The 25,536-nt window shown below is 37.3% G+C and overlaps 1 protein-coding gene across 1 annotated transcript; it reads left to right on the forward strand.

Moving 5' to 3' along the window:
• The first annotated feature begins 818 nt into the window (after positions 1-818).
• On the forward strand, positions 819-25,321 carry LOC123758329 (uncharacterized). Its single transcript, XM_069322658.1, has 4 exons — positions 819-944; positions 7,602-7,824; positions 18,001-20,097; positions 21,889-25,321. Exons 2-4 carry the CDS (start codon positions 7,606-7,608, stop codon positions 22,435-22,437), a joined length of 2,865 nt encoding a protein of 954 aa, XP_069178759.1. The 5' UTR covers positions 819-944; positions 7,602-7,605; the 3' UTR covers positions 22,438-25,321.
• The last annotated feature ends 215 nt before the right edge of the window (positions 25,322-25,536 follow it).

The raw sequence follows: 25,536 nt of genomic DNA on the forward strand, positions 1-25,536 counted from the left end.
TCCTGGCCCCTCCCCAGTGCTATATAGTCGTAAAGACTTGGCGCTTTCCCTTGATAATAACCCCCCCCCCCCCCGACAACTGGAAATTATAACGACTGCGCAGCCTTGATAAAACTGTTGCCAAATGTAAATGACAATAGTACATTTTTTAACTCTGTGGACCGTCGTACATATATTGATATAATGGACATAGATAGTAGAATTTTGTACTATTCACTTTATAGCCCATCAAAAATGAAGTGCAATTCAAACTTAAGTATTCATAGGCCTAGTATAGCATATATATATATATATATATATATATATATATATATATATATATATATATATATATATATATATATATATATATATATATATACATATATATATATATATATATATATATATATATATATATATATATATATATATATATATACACACATATACGCTAGTCCACATCGTTACAAGGATTTGCTGTGATGAAGCAGCCTACTAATCCCAACGGGCGGTCTCCTAACCTTCCAACATTCAACATAAAGATCAAAAAGTCGCACAAATGAACTCTGCAATAGATCCTCAATACTGGCATAGCTACATCATGTATATGTTAATAAATATTAGAGTATTTTTGACATTTGTTCAGTTGGGAGGCTCTTGCTCCCGTCCGGAGCTGAAGGTGGACATTAGTGGCGACGGCCAGGCCCGAGCGGGTCCCCTACAAATCACCTCTCCTTGACTGTCCCAGCACTCGCATGCTCTTAGTAAGTACTGTATATAAACGTCTCCCCGTGACGTGCGTTGGGTGTTATGGGTTGTCTGGGTTGTGTGTCATGGCTGGCTGGGTTGTATCTGGGAGGTGAAGAGCATGCATGCCGGCCGGAGTCTTGCACAGGACCTGTCTTATCTCCGCCATGGCTGATAGCAGCGGCCCACCACGAGTCTCGAAGGTGGAATAAGAGGTTATATTCAGCTGCTGCCTCCTTTTTCTATCTATTTTTTTTGTCCCCCCCCCCTGTCTTACACTGTGGTCTGTTAAGTTTGAAGCTCTTTCTGTTTCCTGTTAGCATTGTATGGGCATGCTTGTGGTAGGACGAACTGCTCACAGGGAGGAGGGTATATTGGGCCCACTGCCACTCACAGGATGGGTATTGGGGCCACTACCACTCACGGGGTGGGTATTGGGCCACTACCACTCACAGGATGGATATTGGGGCCACTACCACTCACGGGGTGGGTATTGGGCCACTACCACTCACAGGATGGGTATTGGGGCCACTACCACTCACGGGGTGGGTATTGGTCCCACTGCCACTCACGGGGTGGGTATTGGGGCACTACCACTCACAGGATGGGTATTGGTCCACTACCACTCACAGGATGGGTATTGGTCCACTACCACTGACAGGATGGGTATTGGTCCCACTGCCACTCACGGGGTGGGTATTGGGCCCACTACCACTCACGGGGTGGGTATTGGGCCCACTGCCACTCACAGGGTGGGTATTGGTCCCACTACCACTCACAGGGTGGGTATTGGGCCACTACCACTCACAGGGTGGGTATTGGGCCACTACCACTCACAGGATGGGTATTGGGCCCACTGCCACTCACAGGGTGGGTATTGGGCTCACTACCACTCACGGGGTGGGTATAGGGCCCACTACCACTCACGGGATATGTATTGGGCCCACTACCACTCACATGATGAGTATTGGGCCCACTACCACTCACTGGGGTGGATATTGGGCCCACTACCACTCACATGATGGGTATTGGGCCCACTGCCACTCACAGGAGGGGTATTGGGCCCACTACCACTCACAGGAGGGGTATTGGGCCCACTACCACTCACAGGAGGGGGTATTGGGCCCACTACCACTCACAGGAGGGGTATTGGACCCACTGCCACTCACAAGTTGAGTATCGGGCCCACTACCACTCACATGATGGGTATTGGGCCCACTGCCACTCACAGGATGGGTATTGGTCCCATTACCACTCAGGATGGATATTGAACCCACTACCACTCACATGACGGGTATTGAACCCACTACCACTCACATGATGGGTATTGAACCATTACCAATCACAGGATGGATTTGAGGTCCACTACAGTTCACTGAGGTGGACCCTATACCCATCTCATGATTGGTAGTGAATGCAACAAACACCTCAACTGTAAGTGGTAGTGGGGCCCAATATCTATCATGTAAGTAATAGTAGACCCAATATCCATCATGTAAGTAGTAGTGGACCCAATACCCATACTGTAAGTGGTATCATGTCAATAGTAGTGACTCAATACCTATACTGCAAGGAGTAGTGGACCCAATATCCATCCTATAGGGGGTAGGAAAAATGTTACAAGAGGCACATGATGGACTCAGAAACTGAACCCCATTATATTTGTCTAGCAAAACAAGTTACATCATTGATGAGTTAGTTAAGTAGCTGGCCTTGAAGGTAATATTTTTAGCACTGGTGATACAGCTGGCCTTATGAAGGTAATGTTCTTCATAAGAACGGGTAAGCACTATACAATATACTGAATGCATGGTTCTCCATGATGTAGCTTGTTCACAACTAAAGGTCCTGGTTTGAATTCCCAGACAGGATGAGATATTGGGGCATGTGAATACCCAGACAGGTTGAGATATTGGGGCATGTGAATACCCAAACAGGTTGAGATATTGGGGCATGTGAATACCCATACAGGATGAGATATTGGGGCATGTGAATACCCAAACAGGTTGAGATATTGGGGCATGTGAATACCCAAACAGGTTGAGATATTGGGGCATGTGAATACCCAGACAGGTTGAGATATTGGGGCATGTGAATACCCAAACAGGTTGAGATATTGGGGCATGTGAATACCCAAACAGGTTGAGATATTGGGGCATGTGAATACCCATACAGGATGAGATATTGGGGCATGTGAATACCCAGACAGGATTAGATATTGGAGCATGTGAATACACAGACAGGATGAGATATTGGGGCATGTGAATACCCAGACAGGTTGAGATATTGGGGTATGTGAATACCCAGACAGAATGAGATATTGAGATATGTGAATTCCAAGACAAGATGAGATATTGGAGTATGTGAATACCCAGACAGGATGAGATATTGGGATATGTGAATTCCCAAACAAGATGAGATATTGGGGCATGTGAATTCCCAGACAGGATGAGATATTGGGAGCATATGAATACCCAGAAATGACAAGATAATGTATTGGGCATGTTTCACTTAGCGTGCAGCTGATGTCTTTGTTTACCTAGAGATAATTGCTTAATTATCAGGTACCCCAATTACCTAATTGGTACCTGATAATTAGGCAACTGTTGTGGGTTGCATTCTGGTCAGTCATTGGCCAAGACCTGTGAACTTTTATAAGCACAACAGGCTTTCTGACCCTAACAATGGGAAACCCTAAAAATGGGTGATTACCTTAACAGTTACTTTGGGGGAAGTGAAGTCTGGCTTACAGTAACAAATCCTAACTACACATAGTCTTGCAAGCGATGAGTCACAATAACGTGGCTAAATTATGTTGACCAGACCACACACTAGAAGGTGAAGGGACGATGACGTTTCGGTCCATCCTGGACCATTCTCAAGATTATCGACTTGAGAATGGTCCAGGACGGACCGAAATGTTGCCGTCCCTTCACCTTCTAGTTTGTGGTCTGGTCTACACATAATCTTCATCACTAATTATCTCACACTACATAAAACCTTCAACATTGTAACTATCCACACAGTATATGGGCATCATCACTGTAACTCTCTTCACTGCAAACTATCACTGTAACCATCTTCACCACCTTCCCTACCCTTCACCACAATCCCACAAATCAAATCAAATTAAATTGTTTATTCTGGTAAACTCATCCTTCACTACCTTCCCTCCCCTTCACCACCTTCCTTACCCTTCACCACAATCCCACTTTACAATACACTGTTTATTCAAAAGAATGTGTGTACAAAGAATGAACATAGCAGTACAGTATATCTTTACCACTGTAATCACCTCTATCAATTTATATTGTAGTTATTTGTTGATATAAAGCCTTGCTACAATGTACCTTTTCATCTTACCTGATATGTTAGATTAAGGACCTGCCCGAAACGCTATGCGTGTTAGTGGCTTTTGCAAGAGTGTAAAAATACTGTACCAATCTTATGTAATCTCACTAACCTGTTGTACCTTTTTGTAAATAAAATATTATTATTATATTATCATTGTAATAGTTTATGCCTGTCATCCTTAAGTGTCACCTTTTTGCATTAATTTTTTATTTTCCATGAATGTTCTCATTATGTTAGCTTATTTCTTCTGTAGTATTAAGTGTTTTATCCCTCACACCTTTGTTCAACTTTTTAGTCTTTATTTTATGTTTTTGCCCGAAACGCTTTGTGTAATAGTGGCTTTGTAGATTGTGTAGCTCCTGTAGTGGTAGTGCTTGGGGAAGTGGGTAGTACAAGATACAGTGGAAGTTTGAAGTGCAAGGTAGGAAACTACAGTTTAAGGATATGGAAGTAGGAAGCTACAATATGGAGTCAATAGTTGTAGCAATAGTACAGGAACTTATTTACATTAATGACAGAATAGAAATACAGGATGTAGTTTAAAAAAGCAACTGAAATCTTTCTCATAATATTTTGTTTGGAGCATAACAGAACATAGTAGCAAGTATGTATAGAACAGTATAGTAAATATACTGTAGTAATTTAAGGTCATTGGGGCCAACACTAAACATGAACCAGGAACATAAAGGACATGAGTAAACACTTTAACAAAGAAATATATCAAATTAGATGACAATAAATGCAGAGAGTACATAATACTGTACTCAGTAAATAACAATCTAAGAAAAGAGTAACACAAAAATAACTTATTATAAGGGGAAATGTGAGTGAAACTAGTTACATGGAATTCATTATAGGATAATAATTACATGATATTAAGTAAATATATCTTAGTCTCATTGAAACTGGTTGGGAGATGTACAGTTTTTAATTACATTTGGGAGGTCATTCTACAATTTAGGTCCCTTGATTTACATTACATTTCTTCTTTGGTCGAATCTCACTCTAGGAATATCAAAGAGATGAACTCGAGATGCACAAAGCTGCTATTAGGACAATATTCAACTCTGGCCCCAGACATCACTCGGTACCCCTACTCAAATCTCTGAATATGTTAGATATTAAGTCAATGCACATTCTCTCATGTGTATTATACATATATAAAATACTAAACTGTAATGCCAATCCTGACCTCAAAAGCTTCATTGAAGGTTGTAACAGAACCCATGAGCACCACACCAGAAATAAATACAGTTTTGATATTCCTAGAGTACGACTTTATCAAACTAGGAAATGCTCTACAAATCAAGGGACCCAGAATGTGGAATGACCTTCCCAACCATGTTAAAGACTGTACCTCTCTCAACCAGTTTAAGATAAAAAAAAGCACTACCTAATAAATTCCCTGTAACCTACCTTACCCCTCTATTGTCAACCCAAGTCTGTTTTTTTTTTAAACAACGCTGTTTGTCGTCCTAATTGTATTTGTGCTGCTTTTTCAGCCATGTTCCCCCCCTTTTTTATCTTTGTTTTTATTTGTTCTCAACACATTTTATTCTTTATACTCAATTAGTATTAAGCTTTAGTCATTAATGTTTTTCATGCCCGAAACGCTTTGCGTATTAGTGGCTTTAGGCATTGTATGTACTAGCTCTATGTATAAATCGATCAATCTTTGTAAAATCTCTTGTATGTATGTACCTTATCTAAATAAACGTTTATTTATTATTATTCATTTATAGATACTTGTTTTCTTGTGTGGCGACTGTGAGTTCTATTACAGCCTTCTAGGAAGCGCTGAAGACCAGGATTGGCATTGCAATTCAGAGTTTTATAGATATAGAGAATAATTGAGAGTATGTGCAGATACTTGATAAATATTTAACATGTTCAAGGATTTCAGTAAGGGAGCAGAGTGGTGTCTGGGACTGAAATTTGTGATGATTGTTCTATTTGCTAATTTTTGTTAAGTAATTAAAGGATGGTGGATCCCCAGGCACAGATACCAAAGGTGAAATATAGGTAACTGAGTGAATAAGCGCTGGCATTAGTTAACATATCAGGTAAGATGAAAAGGTACATTGTAGCATGGTTTTATATCAACAAATAACTACAATATAAATTGACAGAGGTGATTACACTGGTAAAGATACAGCATATCTTAAGTACCGTATTAATATTGGGGAAGTGGGTACTACAAGATACCATTGGAGTTTGAAGCTCAAGAAAGGAAACTATGAGGATGAAATTAGGTATTTTTTGGTTTATACAGTACTGTATAAGATAAAAGCAGACTTCATTTGTAAGTAAAGTTTATCCTTTAACGGTTTCTATAAAAATTAAAAAAATGGGCAATAGGCGAGTTCAGAGACACAAGGGCTTATTTGTTACATATTAAGAGGGATATAGGAATGCAGAATTTTGTTTGATTCTGTTCCAAGGTGCTGTGTATAATTGCTTCAGTGTGCATTGTCACATCATGTTGTTTTCTTTTTGAGATGAAAGATGAAAGGATGAAAACTGCACAAGATGAAAACTTAGTACTATCTAATTAACTCCATGTAACCTACCTTACCCCCTAAATGTCAACCCATGTCTTACTATTTTTAAACAATGCTGTTTGTTGACCAACTTGTTTATTGGCTATTTTGTACCATGTTCCCCTCTTTTTTATCTTTTATTTTTTCTTTCAATCGAATTTATACTTTAAGCTCAATTACTATTAAGTTTTATTCTAAGTTTTTTTCTTCCACACCTTGCCCGAAACGCTATGCGTATTAGTGGCTTTAGGTATTTGTATGTACTAGCTCTGCCTATAAATAATCAGAATGTTTGTAACTGCATCTATGTATGTACTTTTCCTAAATAAAATATTATTATTATTATTATTATTATTATTATTATTATTATTATTATTATTATTATTATTATTATTATTATTATTATTATCATTATCGTATATAGTATATAGTATACAAGAGTTCTTACATTCTTGTACAGCCACTAGCATGCATAGTGTTTCGGGCAAGTCCTTAATCCTAATTTTTCCCGGAATACGACGTGAAAAATAATTTAACATCCAGGTACTCATTTTAATGTTGGGTGAACAGAGGCTACAACTAAAGATTGGCCCCCAGTAAATCCTCCCCGGCCAGGATACGAACCTAAGCCAAAACGCTCGCGAAACGGCAGGCAAGTGTGTTACTACTTCGCCACGAGAACTGCTAAATCCAGGACCCTAAGTTGTGAGTCAACAATGTAAACCACTGCACTACAGGGCTCTTAACATTGCATTATAGGGTTTTGTAGATGTAGCACAGGAAAATGTCTGCAAAAATAGAATGTTTATCTTTTTAAAGATTTCAGTGAGGGTGCTGCATGTCTGGAAGATTAATTTACAATGGTCATGCTGGTTGATGCTTGGTAAGTATTAATGAGTTTAATTTAAGATACAATATTTTTAGGATTTTCAACCCCTATGTGCAAAATAGTTACTTAGTCAACTTCTTACAAGACAGGTATATGAAAATGGCTTCAGAACCAAAATCGGACTCCTTATCAACGCAGAATGAGATAACGCAAAATACCTCCACCAACTCTGACCCATTTCTAGATGATTGGAGCTCCCTAGATAGTAGTGGCCATTTGAAAAAGGAAGAATGCCAAGATCGAATTGTACAAGTGTCGGTGCCAGAATACGAGGGGCATCTGCTCTCTGCCATTCGTGCATCTCGTAAAAATGTAAGTTTACAAGTTTTAATTGCAGTAGTGCCCTCTGTAATCGTTCAGATAACAGAGAGCAAGCACAAAAGGTCTTGAACACGAGTACAGTTTCCATCAGTGTGCTCTTGTTCAGTGTACAGTTTCCATCAGTGGTTGTGTACCATCTATTCCAAATAATCTGTCCTTGAACAGATTACTGTTCACTGATGGATACCTGTTAACTCTCCTGAGAATTTTATGTTTTAAATAATAATAATAATAATTCCCTTTAACGAAGAACAAGAAGCCTGTACTTAGGCTTGTATCAAGGATCCCCCCCAAGGTCAAACTTCTGGCTTTCCCAAGATACAACCCATAACAGTTGGCTAACTTCCTGGCACATATTTACTGCTAGGTAAACAAAAGGCATCAGGTGAAAGGAAACAGTGCCAAACTGTTTCTGTCCCACCTGGGGATTAATCCCAAGTTCTCTCAGTTGTAATCTGAAGACAAACTATTGTACTACAGGTACTGCCATCAGTAAATAATTTAGGCTTAAGTACATGTGAAGCATTTTGATGAATATTTAAGTAGGAGGGTTTTTGTGAGTTGAAATATAAATTTTTTTTTTTTAAGAGGGTAATGAAGTGGATAATTGGGAATTAATTTTCATCGAATACTGAATAGATCAAGTAAACTAACACTGCATTAGTGGCACTTTACTGAGATCTGATGCGTGTTAGTGGCTTTGCAAGAATATACAAATATCATTATTATGTAATCTCACCAACCAGTTATACCTTCTTGTGAATAAATTATTGTTATTAATTTTATTATTATTGTGCTACCTGCTTCACTAATTTGAGTATTTAAGATTCCCAACTTCACCTGTGTAATCACTCCCATCAATTCTTACCTAGCAATTCTCTCTCAACCAGTTTAAGATAAAAACGAAGCACTACCTAATAAATTCCCTGTAACCTACCTTACCCCTCTATTGTCAACCCATGTCTGTTTTCTTAAACAACGCTGTTTGTCGACTTAATTGTATTTGTGCTGCTTTTTCAGCCATGTTTCCCCCCTTTTTATCTTTTTTTTATTTGTTCTCAACACATTTTATTCTTTATACTCAATTAGTATTAAGTTTTTAGTCATTAATGTTTTTCCTGCCCGAAACGCTTTGCGTCATAGTGGCTTTAGACATTGTATGTACTAGCTCTATCTATAAATCGATCAATTTATGTAAAATCTCTTGTGTGTATGTACCTTACCTGAATAAACATTTTATTTTATTTTTTATTTATTTAATTTAAATTGTAGTTATTATAATAAACTCAAATTTTGCTACTATATTATGTTATGTTGAACTCAAATTATAGTACAGTGCGCCTATTAATACTTTCACTTTTTATGAGATTAAGGACCTGGCCAAAATGCTATGCATGTTAATGACTTTATGAGAATGTAAGAATACCAATGTTATGTGCAGTACCCTCAACCCAATGTCAATGTCTAGCAGTCTCCGTGGTGTAGTGGTAAGACACTCGCCTGGCGTTCCGCGAGCACTATGTCATGGGTTCGTATCCTGGCCGGGGAGGATTTACTGGGCGCAATTCCTTAACTGTAGCCTCTGTTTAACGCAACAGTAAAATGTGTACTTGGATGAAAAAACGATTCTTCGCGGCAGGGGATCGTATTCCAGGGACCGTAGGATTAAGGACTTGCCCGAAACGCTACGCGTACTAGTGGCTGTACAAGAATGTAACAACTCTTGTATATATCTCAAAAAAAAAAAAAAAAAAAAAAAAAAAATGTATATTTGTCAACATAATACAGGGTACAAAATACAATCAAATCTGCCCATAGTAGGAAAACAGCATGTAAAGGATTTGGGAATAATGATGTCTGATGACCTAACGTTCAGGGAGCATAACCGAGCAAATAATGCGTCAGCCAGAAAAATGATAGGATGGATTAAGAGAACTTTCAAATCTAGGGATCCCATCACAATGGTTGTATTATTCAAATCACTTGTGCTGTCCCGTCTAGAGTACTGCTCAGTATTCACTTCCCCCTTCAGAGCAGAAAGGATTGCTTAAATAGAGGGAATACAGAGAACATATACAGCATACATAGATGCGATAAAGTACCAGTATCTAAATTATTGGGATCGTCTCAAAGCTCTCCAAATGTACTCACTAGAAAGGAGACAAGAGAGATATCAGATAATATATATACATGGAAAATACTGGAGGGCCAGGTCCCAAATCTACACAGTAAAATAACAACATACAGGAGTGAACGATATGGAAGAAAAAGCAGAATAGAACTGGTGAAGAGCAGGGGTGCCATAAAGGCACAATCAGAGAACACTATAAACGTCAGAGGTCCACGGTTGTTCAACATCCTCCCAGCGAGCATAAGAAATATTACCTGAACAACTGTGGACATCTTCAAGAGAAAACTAGATAGTTTTCTTCAAGGCATGCTGTACCAATCGGGCTTTGGTGGGTATGTGGGCTTGCAGGCTGCTCCAAGCAACAGCCTGGTGGACTAAACTCTCACAAGTCAAGCCTGGCCTCAGGTTGGGCTTGGGGAGTAGAACAACTCCCAGAACCTCATCATGCAGGTAATGTATCTTCTTGTCCTGTATATAAATACAGAAATAAATAAATAAATGTTACAAGGTTGGAATTAAACAGCTGTTTGTATATAATCTTTAATATTAATAATAATATTTTATTTAAAAAAATATCAAAGGTTACAGTGATTTCATAGTAGGCATTTGCTATTTTTTCTTTGGAGAGACCCCCTCAGTTCCCCGAGTCAAAGGTGTCAGTGACCACACAGGCGGCATGGTGGAGAAAAAGGCAGTGAACGTCACCCTGTGCCAAAGGGTACAGAGCCACCTTCACACTCGCACAGAGCGAGGTGGGACTCAGAGGACTCCTCCATCGGACCAATGAGCCCCAATGTGGGTTTCCAGGGCCCTTAAGCTGACTGCTAAGAGAAGCCCAGGCAAGGTCTTGCTAACCGGTATCTCAGAGCTACCAAGCATTCAAACTAAAAGCTGAACCCCTGCAATGTGTACAATAACGGGCCTAGATGAGGAGGGCCACCAAAAATAGAAGTGGACCTATAGCCACACAAGGCAGACCCCCACCAGCCTAAAAAAAAAAAAAAAAAAAAAACACAACGTCTCCAGGGGAAACAGAACCGGCCATTATGCGTATATGAGACAGCTGCACAGTATCTTGTGCCCCAGTCAGCGAACGACACTAAATTGTTACCCAAGGTCAAACACGGGCAGCGCTGAGTGGACAGCGTTTCGGATTCGTAGTCCTGAGGTTCCGGGTTCGATCCCCAGTGGAGGCAGAAACAAATGGGCACAGTTTCTTTCACCCTGATGTGCCTGTTCACCTAGCAGTAAATAGGTAACTGGGAGTTAGACAACTGCTATGGACTGCTTCCTGGGGGTGTGTAACAAAAAGGAGGCCTGGTTGAGATCCGGACCATGGGGACACTAAGCCCCGAAATCATCTCAAGACAACCCCAGCTGACCCCAAGGGCAGGCAATCACCGAGCAGCAAAAGAACCCTCCAGAGGTAGTTCCTGAATGGCTTATGGAAGATAACCCTAAACTACTAGGGCAGTACTAATAGGGCACCTAGGGAGAGTATCCTTAGGCATATGCAGCCCCTGTACTCTTGACTCTCACACCACCGCATTACAACACAACACCACGAGGTATAGCACTGCTCAAGGATTGGAGCCAGAGTCAATTGACCACCAGCCAACACAACAGCCTCAGAACTGGGGTTGGGTACGTACCCGGCACTGGACGTCTGGGACCCCTCCTTCCCCCTCCCGGGGAGGGAGGAGGTTGCGCAGACAATGGCGCGGTGGCTGTGGTGACGTTATGCTTGTTTGCTTGTTTTCTGATTGGGAAGTTCTGCTTACTCGTTTGGCTTTCAATTAGCAATTTTTCACCAGCTGTAGTTTGTTGTTGATTCCTGCCTAACTTGGTAGATGGCAGATATAGATGCTTCCAATTACACAGGGAGTGTCTATACGCCATTTCTCCTTGTGCCTCTCTGAGGATGCCAGGTTCTCGCACATGGTCCTGGTAGGCTAAGAGCTACATCCATTGACTTTTGCCACGGTCTATTATATACACATCAGCCCAGTATAGCTCTGGGGAGCCTCCGGGTCTCACCCAGAAAATGGCATTTCATTACATTCAACACTGGTTTTTTATAAAGCAACTAATGTGTAGTATTTTGGGCAGATCTTAAGATTGCTGTGAATGTTTTAATTAAAATAAAATAAAAATAAAATAAAATAAAATGTTTATTCAGGTAAGGTACATACATACAAGAGATTTTACATAATTTGATCTATTTATACATGGAGCTAGTACATACAATGCCTAAAGCCACTATTACTTACAGCGTTTCGGGCAGGAAAAACATTAATGTACAGTACAGTAATGTAATGTACAGTAATATATTAATTAGTACAGTACATTTTTTTTTAGTAATGCTGAATAACATGAGATGTAATGTAACTTATTTAAGATGAAAATTTTTAAGAAATGTTGCAAATTATGTACACTGAAGTTCTAATATGCTTGTCTCCAAAGCCAAACATAGATATACAGTACTGTATATGTATTCTTAATGAAGGGTCACAGTTTATTTATTTATTTATTTATTTATTTATTTATTTATTTATTTATTTATTTATATATATACAAGAAGGTACATTGGTTATGTGAGAATACATTGGATAGTACAGTATTTACATTCTTGTAAAGCCACTAGTACGCGCAGCGTTTCGGGCAGGTCCTTAATCTAGCAGATAATTTTAAGTAGGTAATTTCAATCAGAATTGATAAATGATAAAGATACATTACAGTCAAACTGTTGTTGATCCCCTGCACACCGGGCTGCAAGAACATGATAAAAGTTGGATCCCTTGCCAAACTTGCAGTGAATAAAGCCACTGTTTAACATAATTTTGGGCTATGAAATAGAATTTACCTGAGGGGCCACAATTTCTCTAGTGGCTTCAAGAAGAAATGTAAGCCTGTTCTTAATCGAAGGTTCCCTCATTCGTCCGGATGATTTTTCAGACTGAATTTTAAAATTCAGCAGTGTTTCGGCATTTACAACTTTGGTGGGTAGGTAGTTCCATGGGTTTTCTCTCCTACAGTGTGGCTTGTTGAGCTTGAAACCATTGCTCCTTGTTTGTGTTACATCTGACCTTTTCAAGAAGTTGTCTGGATCAATATCCTCCAAATTGTCCAGTATTTTAAAAGTTTTGATGACATCAGCCCTGTCATCTCTGGTTTGCAGTGTTACAGTATTAGCCCTGTGGCCCTCAACCATACCTGGTATGAAAGTTGACTGAGTTCCAGAGTGATTTTTTTGCCTGGTTTTGAACTCTCAGAAGAAGCTATGTCTTTCTGAAGATAAGGTCGGCATAGTTTAATACAATAATCCAAGTGAGGGGCACACCAGACAGTTATACAATTGAGTAACTACTGTCTAATTTTCCTTAAAATCAAAGGTATGCTTAATTATTCCTAGGGTTTGGTTATTTTTTGTTCTTACTGCAGCTCTCACTTTTTATGCAACTTTCAGTGATTGGTGGATTTGATACAATACACTACTGCACTTGATTCTCTAATATGCTTCTAATCTGAAATGTTATTAAGAGATAACAATTCTTTGTTAAGTTTTTTAATATACAGTCTACAATATATATATATATATATATATATATATATATATATATATATATATATATATATATATATATATATATATATATATATATATATATATATATATATATATATATATATATATATATATATATATATATATATATATTGTAGACTGTATATTAAAAAACTTAACAAAGAATTGTTATCTCTTAATAACATTTCAGATATATATATATATATATATATATATATATATATATATATATAGATTCAGATTCAGATTCAGATGTTTATTCAGGTAAGGTATATACATACAAGTGATGTTACATTAATGGATTGATATATAGATAGAGCTAGTACATACAATGCCTAAAGCCACTATTACGCAATGCGTTTCGGGCAAGAAAAACATTAATATCTAGAACTTAATACTAATTGAGCATAAAGAATAAAAGATGTTGAGAACAAATACAAATAAAGATAAAAAAAAAAGGGGGAACATGACTGAAAAAGCAGCACAAATACAATAGGTTGACAAACAGTGTTGATTACAAAAAAGAAAAAAAAAAGAAAATAACAGACATGGGTTGACAATAGAGGAGTGAGGTAGATTACAGGGAATTTATTAGGTAGTGTTTAGTTTTTATCTTAAACTGGTTGAGAGAGGGACAGTCTTTAACATGGTTGGGAAGGTCATTCCACATTCTGGGCCCCTTGATTTGCAGAGCATTTCTAGTTTGATTAAGACGTACTCTAGGAATATCAAAACTGTATTTATTTCTGGTGTGGTGCTCATGGGTTCTGTTACAACCTTCTATGAAGCTTTTAAGATCAGGATTGGCATTATAGTTTAGCGTTTTATATATGTATAATACACATGAGAGAATGTGCAGTGACTTAATATCTAACATATTAAGAGATTTGAGTAGGGGTACCGAGTGATGTCTGGGGCCAGAGTTGGATATTGTTCTAATAGCGGCTTTGTGTTGGGTAATTAGAGGACGTAAGTGATTTTGGGTAGTAGAACCCCAAGCACAAATACCATAGTTGAGATAAGGATAGATAAGGGAGTAATAGAGAGTCACCAGAGCAGGGCGTGGTACATAATATCTGATCTTAGAAAGAATGCCCACAGTTTTTGAAACTTTTTTTGATATATTTAGAATGTGTCCCTGGAAATTCAGCTTGTTGTCAATGAGAATGCCAAGGAATTTGCCATCTAATTTGTTACAAATTTGGGTATTGTTTATTTTGAGATTTATAAGACTAGAGGATTTATTGCCAAACAGAATATAGAAGGTTTTGTCAATGTTAAGGGTGAGTTTGTTGGCAGTTAGCCAATGATGGACTTTATTTAGCTCAGTATTTACTGTGGCATTTAGAGCAAGAGGGTCAGGACTGGAGTAAATGAAGGTTGTGTCGTCAGCAAATAGAATTGGTTTGAGGTGTTGGGAGGCATTTGGAAGGTCATTAATGTAGATGAGAAAGAGGAGAGGGCCAAGTATGCTGCCCTGAGGAACACCAATGTTGATGGGTAGGGTGGGAGAAATTGTATTATTCACAGAAACATATTGGAGCCTGTCAGTAAGGTAGGACTCGAGGTATTGTAGGGAGTGCCCTCTGACTCCATAATGATGTAATTTAAGAAGAAGGTTATGGTGGTTGACAGTATCAAAAGCTTTACGCAGGTCCACAAATAACCCAACAGGGAGCTCCTTTTTATCAAGGGCTGTATGAATCGAGTTAAGCATACTAATGAGTGCATCGTTAGTGCTTTTTTTGGGTCTGAAGCCATATTGGCAAGGGCTAAGTATATTGAGTTTGGCTAGATATGAGTAAAGCTGCTTGTATATAAGTTTTTCAAGAATTTTTGACAAGTTTGGCAGGATTGATATAGGTCTGTAGTTGTTAACATCTGTGGGATCACCACATTTGTGGACAGGCGTTACTCTCGCTTTTTTTAGAATATCTGGAAAGGTTTGGAGTTCAAGTGACTTGTTGAAGAGCAAAGCAATAGCAGGGGCTAAAGATCTGGAGGCTTTTTTGTATATTAAAGTTGGTATCTCCTCAAGGGCACTAGACTTGGTTTTAAGGGAAAGGATTATCTCATTGACGTCAGTGGAATTAATAGGCTTTAGGTACAGAGACTGTGGATAGTTACCTGTAAGATAGTCCTTAATGTCAGTACTGGAAGATGGAATATCATTTGCAAGGGATGAACCAATGGAAGAGAAGAACCTATTGAACTCAATAGCAGAATCAGAGGCTGAAAGCTGACCATCGTTATTAGACAGGAGAGTCGGTTTGTTATTTAAAGATTTCTTTGATCCCAATATTTGTGAAATTGTGCTCCAAGTTTGTTTAATGTTGCTCTTTATTTGAGTAAATTTATCTTCGTAGTAATTAGTTTTGGCTCGTCTAATTATCTTAGTTAGCAATAATGAGTAATTCTTTGAGAATTCTTTGGAGACAATTCCTAACCTATACTTCTTCTCAAGGTCGTGTTTTTTGTTAATGGATTTCAGTATTCCCTTTGTAAGCCAAGGATTGTTAAGCCTTTTGCTTGTGACTTGTTTTGTAAGCCTAGGACAGTGGGTGTTATAAAGGCTAAGAGTAGTTTGTAGAAAAGATTGCACTGCTAGGTTGATGTCCCCTATGTTACCTAACTCGGACTCCCAGTTGACATTATCAGCAGCAGTTATAAAATTGTTTATAGCAGTTTCATTGTGCAGCCTAAAGCTTAACTCCCTTGTTTCTAGAGGTGGTTTGCTAATGTTAGTTAAGAGAAATGTGGGGTAGTGGTCTGTAGTGCTATCGGTGATTATACCTGAAGTAAGCGGAGAGGTTATGTTGGTCCAGATGTGATCTAGAGTCGTGGCAGTGCTATCAGTGATTCTAGTAGGTCTAGTGATTAAGGGTATGAGGAGGCAGGAATTCATACAGTTGAGGAAGCTAACAGCAGTAGGGTGTTCTGGCTCGCAGAGGTCAATATTAAAGTCCCCTGCGATAATTAGGTGGTTTTTGTTCAGTCTGTTATCAAGTATTAGATTTCTAAGGTTTGAGTTGAATACAGACACATCAGTGTTGGGAATTCTATAGACTGCACCCACAGACAGGACAGACTCAGCACCCTTGACTCTGAAGCTGGCGAAGATATACTCCCCATAGCAGTCTCTAGTTCTAATTTCTTTTAAGCATGTTAGTTCTTGGTGGTAGTAAAGAGCAGTGCCACCACCTCTCTGAAGTTGACGACAGTTGTGAATTGCTGAGTAGTTAGGCATGTTAAAGAGTTGAGTAGTATCCTCTTTCAACCATGTTTCAGTAAGTATAATAAAAGAGAATTTGTTGCCAATAGTTTCAATCAAGGCACTAACATCATCGAAGTGTTTACCTAGGGATCTAACGTTCAAATTGATTACAGAGATATTGTGATTATGAGTTAATACATTGTTTACATCATGTGCTGCAAAATATCTGCAATTTAGATCATTAAAGTGATTATTGTCATAGATAGTGGATAAGAGGTTAAGTTCTGGGTCTATACTTGACTGCATAAAAGCTGATGATTGTAGAATCAGAAATAAGTAGAAAAAAGCTATAAAATAGGGAAAAAAATATACACAATACTGTACAAAACAAACACAAAAGGGGCTTACAGGGGTACAATGGAGTAAGGGAGTATGGCTAGGCTAGGCAACCTAGGCAATTAATGAGATTAAAGAAAAAACATGTAAACATGGACTATACAAAACACAAGATATGGAAATACAAAACAAAAAATATAAGCAAGACTAAGCAATACAAAAAGAAGAACAAAAAAAAACAAATTGAGCAAAAATGAGGTAGATTGCTTACGAGTACTCACAGGTACACTGTAAGTAACAATTTGCAATTTGAGATGCAGGCAAAGCCAGGGGTACAATGGAGTAAGGGAGCATGGCAAGGCTAGGCAACCTAGGTAAAAAATGAAATCAAAGAAAAGTTGAATAATAAACATAGGCAAATTTGAGCTAATGATTAATAACTATAGATAGTTCAGTAATGACTGTATAATTAAAAAGACCTGAAGAACTACTTTAATAACTCAATATATATATATATATATATATATATATATATATATATATATATATATATATATATATATATATATATATATATATATATATATATATATATATATATATATATATATATATATATATATATATATATATATATATATATATATATATATATATATATATATATATATATATATATATATATATATATATATATATATATATATATATATATATATATATATATATATATATATATATATATATATATATATATATATATATATATATATATATATATATATATATATATATATATATATATATATATATATATATATAATTTGTATATTTGATTATGGGAGTAATAAATTAAGGGTTTAAATAGTAGGAGTATAACAGAGATATTCCATTTTACAGGAAGATCTGACTGATGGCAGCATAGTGGTACAAAACCACACATTTAATGTTCACCGCTTGATTATAAGCGCCTTCAGCAACACTCTCAGGAAGTCTTTCGTGGATGAATCATCACGTGTCGTTGTGATTAATGACATGGATCCATATATAATGTCTTGTATACTGGACTTTATATATGGCAATTTGGCTATTGTTAAGGAAAACCAGCTTTTAAGTTTCTTTAAAGCTGCAAAACAGTTAGATATAGAGCATCTGCAAACTCCAGGACTCATGAAATTGGAACAAAATTTGTTGATTCAGAACAAATCCCTAGATAGTAGTAGTGGTACAGAAAGGTCAAGTGATGCCTCACATTCTCTTAAGACTACAAAATTCCCGAAGCAGGATCGAAGTGTGTTGGGCCTGACCAGCTGCCCACACAGTAGTCCTAATACAGATAATTCGCATGATTCCAAACATAATGATTTGTCAGTACTCAAAGCTCGTCTTCCGCCTTCTCTTTCACTGGTGGTGTTAGATGAGAAAAAGTGTAAAGCGACCATCGGTGACTATACTGATAAGATGACACGTAACGGTGAAGGTAAGGCAAGGGTTAGCAGTGAACCTTTGGATAAAAGAAATGAGGAGGAAAAAACTCATTGTTGTTGTTGTAAAAAGTCAAATGAAAGCTCACAAGAGAAGCAAAAGGAAGTTGTCGAGGAGGATGGTGAAAATCAAAGCCTAATGAAGAAACTCAAGAAATTTGGAACAGTGATTAGTTCAAGTAGTGTCAATACCTTACTGGATATCCCTGCATGGCTTTTTTCCAGTAGTTCTATTTCATTAACACCTATACAGTCATCTAACAAAGTTTCTACACCTAAAGACAGCAGACATTTCAATAAAACAACCACAACTGAGGTTCCATCACAATCACCAATTACAGATCCAGATATAATTGAAATTGATTCATTTCCTTCAAAGTTTTCACCAACATCAGTTAGTAAAACTTCTCAAAATTCTTTCCCAAATCAGCAGAAGCAAGCTGCAAGTGGACCTTCCCCTACTAACAGAAGCTATTATGCCGGTGACAACACTGGTTCAAAAAGAGGTCGTGTGCCTTCGGGTCTGAGAGGAGGACATGGTAGAAAATATATTACAAGTAATGCTCAAGCACATGAGGGTACACCTTCATTGAGACAAGAAAATGTAGGCAATAGAAGATTCAATTTTGGCAGTTCAAGAGGCAGGTTTAACAAAATGCCACACGCTGTAAGTAGAGGAGGCTATTATTCGGTGAAACAAAACCCAACAGCACAGGTTGGTACTGGAAGAGGCAGAGGCTGTAACAGAGGAAGGAGAAATACTCTAGCTGGCAAGGCTATTTACTCGAGAGTAAGTAAAATCACTGATGATAGACCAGGGGTATCCAAGGCTACCGTCTTGTGGAATGGAAAGGAACCTATTGATATTATTGACTCCGGTATTACTGTTCAACTTTTAGATACTGCCGCAGAAGTAATACAGAATTCATTCTGTTTGAATTCTGGCGTAATATTAAATAACCATAATAACTTAGATTCAGAAAATTCACAGCTAGAAAGCCTGCAACTTTCAGAGAATACAGGAAATACAATTGCAACTCACCCACCAGACTCACACTCAGAGGTGAAAGGATTGCTACAGTCATCAGAAAATACATCTACAGTCATCAGAAAATCAGATCAGTCATCAGATCTTCAGCCATCAGAAAATAACCAAAATGCAATATTAGCTCAGTCACAAGAGCATTCATCAACACCATCTGAATTGTCTTCATCCCTTGCTGATGATCAGACTACTGCCAAGGAAATATCCAGAGACTTAGATGGCAAATCCTCTGAGGTAGAAAATGATTTGCCCAATTTAACAGAGGAATTGACAGATAAACTGGATGCTGATGCTAAAGAGGAAAAAAATCAACCCAGCACAAGTGAAACTGCTGGAGATGGAGAAACTGCTGGAGATGACGGAGATGATCTGTCAGTAAGTAATACTGACGTTAAACCAACGACCTCCAATGGTGACTCCGTACAGCTGGATAATGCAGATGAGCAAGACCAGCCAGTTAAACCCAGTGTGAGTATATCTGCTCTTGGTACAGCATTACAGTACATGCCTTATTATGTCCATCTGCCTCTGTCACTCATTCTCCCTCACTTTCCGTCTCTAACCCCCTTGCTTCCACACCCCCATCCTTCCCTGTCCCGCCTCCCTCTTTGTGCATCCTCATCTCCTTCCATCCATCCCTCTTCCTCTCTCACTATCCTCCCTTAAAGGGCCCAAGTCACAATTAGAACAATGTCTTCAGATGTATATTTCTCTGATATTTAGTCTTAACATATTAGCATTATTATTATTATTATTATTATTATTATTATTATTATTATTATTATTAATTAAGCAAAATTACTAATTTATATTTTCAAATTGAAAAATTATGACTTTTTTTTTATTTTTTACAAAGAAAAATATAGTTTAATACACAAAATTTTACCTGAATTTACCTGAAGGCCATTAACACTCTAGTGGCCTTGACGAGGACAGGATGTTGGCAGCTTGTCAGAGGTCTTCCCCCCCCCCCTATCATTCATCCTGATGATTTTTTCGAGCTGGATTTTAAAGTTCAGCAGAGTTTTGGCATTGACCACTTCGATGGGTAGGCAAATAACAAAAAATTAAATCGGTTAACAAATGTGTAATGCCTGCTGATCTTTTTGTGTCATTTTTTCATTCATTTTTGGGATAAAAACTAATGGAAAAGTGCAAGAAAAGAAAGGTAAAAGGTCTCCGTGGTGTAGTGGTAAGACACTCGCCTGGCGTTCCGCGAGCGCTATGTCATGGGTTCGTATCCTGGCCGGGGAGGATTTACTGGGCGCAATTCCTTAACTGTAGCCTCTGTTTAACGCAACAGTAAAATGTGTACTTGGATGAAAAAAACGATTCTTCGCGGCAGGGGATCGTATTCCAGGGACCATAGGATTAAGGACTTGCCCGAAACGCTACGCGTACTAGTGGCTGTACAAGAATGTAACAACTCTTGTATATATCTCAAAAAAAAAAAAAAAAAAATTTGAATTTTTCCTGGATAATTCTGAATAGTAATAGCAATTTTTCTGATTTGAATAATAGCAAAGTATAGGTTAACATTTAGGAGGTAAGGTAGATTGCATAGAGTTGATTAGGTAGTAGTTTCTCTTAGACTGGTTGAGAGAGGAACTGTTTAACATGATTGGGAAAGTCATTCCACATTTTGGGACCCTTGATTTGCAGAGCATTTCTATCTTGATTAAATTGAACTTTTGGTATATCAAATAGATATACAGTAAGCAACTTTTTTGCCGCTGCTGGTGACAAGCTGGGAGACTGAACTTGGCAATTTGGAAAATGTCAACCGTAGGTATACAAACATTTCTTCACAAAACTCTAAACATTTATAAATTAATACAGTGGCACCTCGATTAACAAGCGGCTCTATCTACGAGCATTTCGAAGTAACGAACGAGCCACTCGCAGCAAATTTGTCTCTATTGACTGAGTTTCACCTCTATTAACGAGCAAAACCACATGGTGCTTCCTTGCGTCTCGTGGGTTCTCGCAAATTCTCAGACGCCTCCGACGCCAGTGTTGTTGTTGCATCGTGCACTGACACGCATCCCTCTGCATTTATTTACGATTTTCTTTGTTTTTTTTGTGGTTTTGTGACTACAATTTGTGATGCACGATGTTGCCAAAGTAGCTGCTTGCTAAAGAGGAAGCCCAGGAAGCACCTTGAGGTGCTTCAGGGGCTTAGTGTCCCCGCGGTCCCGGTCGTCGACCAGGACTCCTGGTCACAAAATTTATTCATAAGTATTGTTTTAAACATTTCAGACTGCGAGGAAGCAGAAAAAGCGATGGGGACGACCAAAGTTTGATCAGCAGTGCACTGTTTGTAAAAAACACTTTTCAAATCACTCGTCACTGGTCATGCATATGCGCATTCATTCAGAAGAAAATCCGTTCCATTGTTCATCTTGCGATTACCGCACTGAATTATATAATAGCATGAAGAAACATGTCGCTGGCAAACACAAGCGAGCACTCAAAGAGAGTGAAGGCAAGCGCCACCACGCCCCAGTAGTCTGTCCCAGTCAGGTCTTTGAGAAACCCGGTAAAATTACGAAAGTAGATGATCTCCAGAAACAGGAGATGGAAATCAACGATGAAAGTCAGAAAGTTGAAGACAAAATGCAAAGCGAGGAAATTGAGACAAATAACAAAGAGGATGAGCCAAGTGTTTCGCAGAAAGATGATACAGAGGTAAAGGAAAATCCTTTAGTTGAATCTGGTAATGATAAGAAAAGAAAAAGTGGTACAGATGAAGCCAGTGTATCCAATAAAAGCCAAACACTTACTAAAGTGGTTAAGAAAAGAAAGTAATGAGTTTCTGGACGTGTGTTATTTGATGTAATAAAATGTGATTAGGTTTGTTTCAGCATATTGTACCTCATATTGCTAGTCAAGCTATACAAAGTAATTGATAGTTAAAAAAAACTACAATTTTGCTAACATTAACATTTTTCTAGTGGAAAAATAATTACAAGTTAAAAAAAATTTATTTGTAAAATCTGTTGAATGGAGTTGAAGCAGAAACAAAACAAAATATATATAGGAAGCAAAATATATATATAGTATATATATGTATGTATATATATATATATATATACAGTATCACTTTTATTGACTGGGCAATTTGTGCATGTTATTGATACAGTCCTGTAGCACATTGGTCTACTGTACTTCGTCAGCTCATAACCGAGGATCGTAAGTTCAGTTCACAGCCAGAACCGAAGAGAGGGTTGAGCACCTTTATGATCACCAGGAGTTAGAACATTGTTGTGGGTTACATCCCCATGGAAGGTCAATAGTTGACCAAGGGTAGGAGTATTAATAAGCTTGAGTACAGGCTTCCTGTCTCCGGCAACAGGAAGCATAACTAATTATGCTTTCACATTTTTGGTGTTACAGAGTCTTCTCAGCTTGATGGCTTCTTTTGATAATTACTTACGTATGCTGTCATGTTATCATACATTACGGCAGAAGTAGTTTCCAGATCAAAACTGATTAATTAGATTAATTACGGTAATAATAAAACTTATTATTTTATAATCCTAATTAATTATTACAGTATATGTACTGGTCGTTTCAGCTCAAAAGGGAACTCTTACGGGAAACAATTAACTATATATATATATATTGTGTTCTACATAATAATCTTTGTTCAAAAGTTTAAGCTTGTATAAAGTACAGAATAATTTATTGTTCTGTGTTCTTCACTTAAACTGATAATTTTTGGTAAATATGGAATGCATGCAAAATTTCGTTGTGTTATGTTCTATCAGTAATAAATTATTATTTACCTTCAAATGTGTGGTATTTATTATTTTCAATCATTCTTCACTCATTTGATGAATAATATACTTTTTATTACTAATTAAAAACTGTGAATTTAGATGCCTAGTGTTAACAACGAAGTTGCCTAAATGCAGGTGTACACTGCAATGTTCAGAATGCATTACTTTAAATAACTCCACTAAAATGAAAATATAGTATGCAGCGTGTTCATCTCTGTTGCTTCTTGCCCAAATGTTCTTCCCTAATGGTTCAGACACAAATACATTATATGCAGTCGTTAGTAGTAAGAAGGTGCCACATCTTAGCCGAGGGCCGCACGGCAGCTAGATTTAAGTATCTAAAGCTTTCATGGCAGCTGGATTTAAGTATCTAAAGCTTTCACGGCAGCTGGATTTAAGTATCTAAAGCTTTCACGGCAGCTGGATTTAAGTATCTAAAGTTTTCACGGCAGCTGGATTTAAGTACAGTATCTAAAGTTTTCACGGCAGCTGGATTTAAGTATCTAAAGCTTTTATGGCAGCTGGATTTAAGTATCTAAAGCTTTCACGGCAGCTGGATTTAAGTATCTAAAGCTTTCACGGCAGCTGGATTTAAGTATCTAAAGTTTTCACGGCAGCTGGATTTAAGTATCTAAAGTTTTCACGGCAGCTGGATTTAAGTATCTAAAGCTTTTATGGCAGCTGGATTTAAGTATCTAAAGCTTTCACGGCAGCTGGATTTAAGTATCTAAAGCTTTCACGGCAGCTGGATTTAAGTATCTAAAGTTTTCACGGCAGCTGGATTTAAGTATCTAAAGCTTTCATGAACTAAATTTGTTGTACTTTTTATTTTCCAACAATATTTCTGTATACTTTACTGTACTGTACTGTACTACAATAGAATTTTATGTGTTTATACAGAAGATAAATTTGTATATTGTTTCCTTAACTGCTTTAGTTTTTTTTTTGCATGTTTTTATACAAGAAGCATCTTAATGGATTAATTGTTTCCCCTCTGAATATATTTCTGCATGTGATATATCTGATAATTTCAGTATTGCATTCAAATATTCATGATTTAGTTTTTTAACATTGGGAAATGTGTTTATCGTTTGTATTTATATGTAAAGAGAATAATTATTATTTCTTTTTAGTAGTAGTGAAGCTTAATGGATGGTTTGCTATTTTATATGTTTATAATAAAGATATATTGTACATATAATAATGTTGATTATTTTCATAAGTGTAGTTCAAAGGTACTGTAGCAAAATTTTATATCAACATATAACTACAATATAAATTGACAGAGGTGATTACGCTTGTATAATAATTAAATACTAATATGGAACATGAAGCGCAGACACTCCTATGCATATCAGTAAACGCTTTGCGTAATAGTGGCTTTAGGCATTGTATATACTAGCTCCATCTATACATCGATCAAATTATGTAAAATCTCTTGTATGCATGTACCTTACCTGAATAAACATTTTATTTTATTATTTTTATTTTTTAAAAGGACCCAGTCTATGGAACTCAATCCCTAATGAATTAAAAAATTGTTGAACCCACGCCTTATTCAAAAGTAAAACCAAAAAGTACCTACTGTAAATTCATCCTCATAGTTTCCTACCTTGTGTGTCAAACTCACACTGTATCTTGTAGTACCCACTTTCCCAATTTTAGTACTTAAGACATATATCTTCACCAGTGTAATCATTTCTGTCAATTTATATATTGTAGTTATATGTTGATATAAAATTTTGCTACAGTGTACCTCTTCATCTTACCTGATACGTTAGACTAAGGACCTGCCCGAAACGCTATGCATGTTATAGTGGCTTTGCATGAATGTAAAAATACCAATCTTATGTAATCTCACAAACCCATTGTACCTCCTTGTAAATAAAAAATTATTATAAGTTAATAATTATTATATTGGGGAAATGTGTAGCACAAGATACAGCGTGAGTTTGAAGCACAAGGAAGGAAACTGAGGATGAAATTAGGTACTTTTTGGTTTCATTTTTCAATAAGGCATTGGTTGGACAATTTTTTAATTCATTACGAAGTGAGTTCCTTAAAGTGGGACCTTTTATTTGCATGGAGTGTTTGCACAGATTTAGTCTGACTCTAGAGGTAATTC

The sequence above is a fragment of the Procambarus clarkii genome, chromosome 11 (genome assembly GCF_040958095.1).
Source record: "Procambarus clarkii isolate CNS0578487 chromosome 11, FALCON_Pclarkii_2.0, whole genome shotgun sequence".
NCBI lineage: Eukaryota > Metazoa > Arthropoda > Malacostraca > Decapoda > Cambaridae > Procambarus > Procambarus clarkii.

Excerpts from the sequence above, each read along its gene's own strand:
- LOC123758329 (XM_069322658.1), top strand. The coding sequence starts at position 7,606 with ATGAAAATGGCTTCAGAACCAAAATCGGACTCCTTATCAACGCAGAAT. Across the intron at positions 7,825-18,000 it reads TTCGTGCATCTCGTAAAAAT|GAAGATCTGACTGATGGCAG; the intron begins GTAAGTTTACAA and ends TCCATTTTACAG. Across the intron at positions 20,098-21,888 it reads ACCAGCCAGTTAAACCCAGT|ACTGCGAGGAAGCAGAAAAA; the intron begins GTGAGTATATCT and ends TAAACATTTCAG.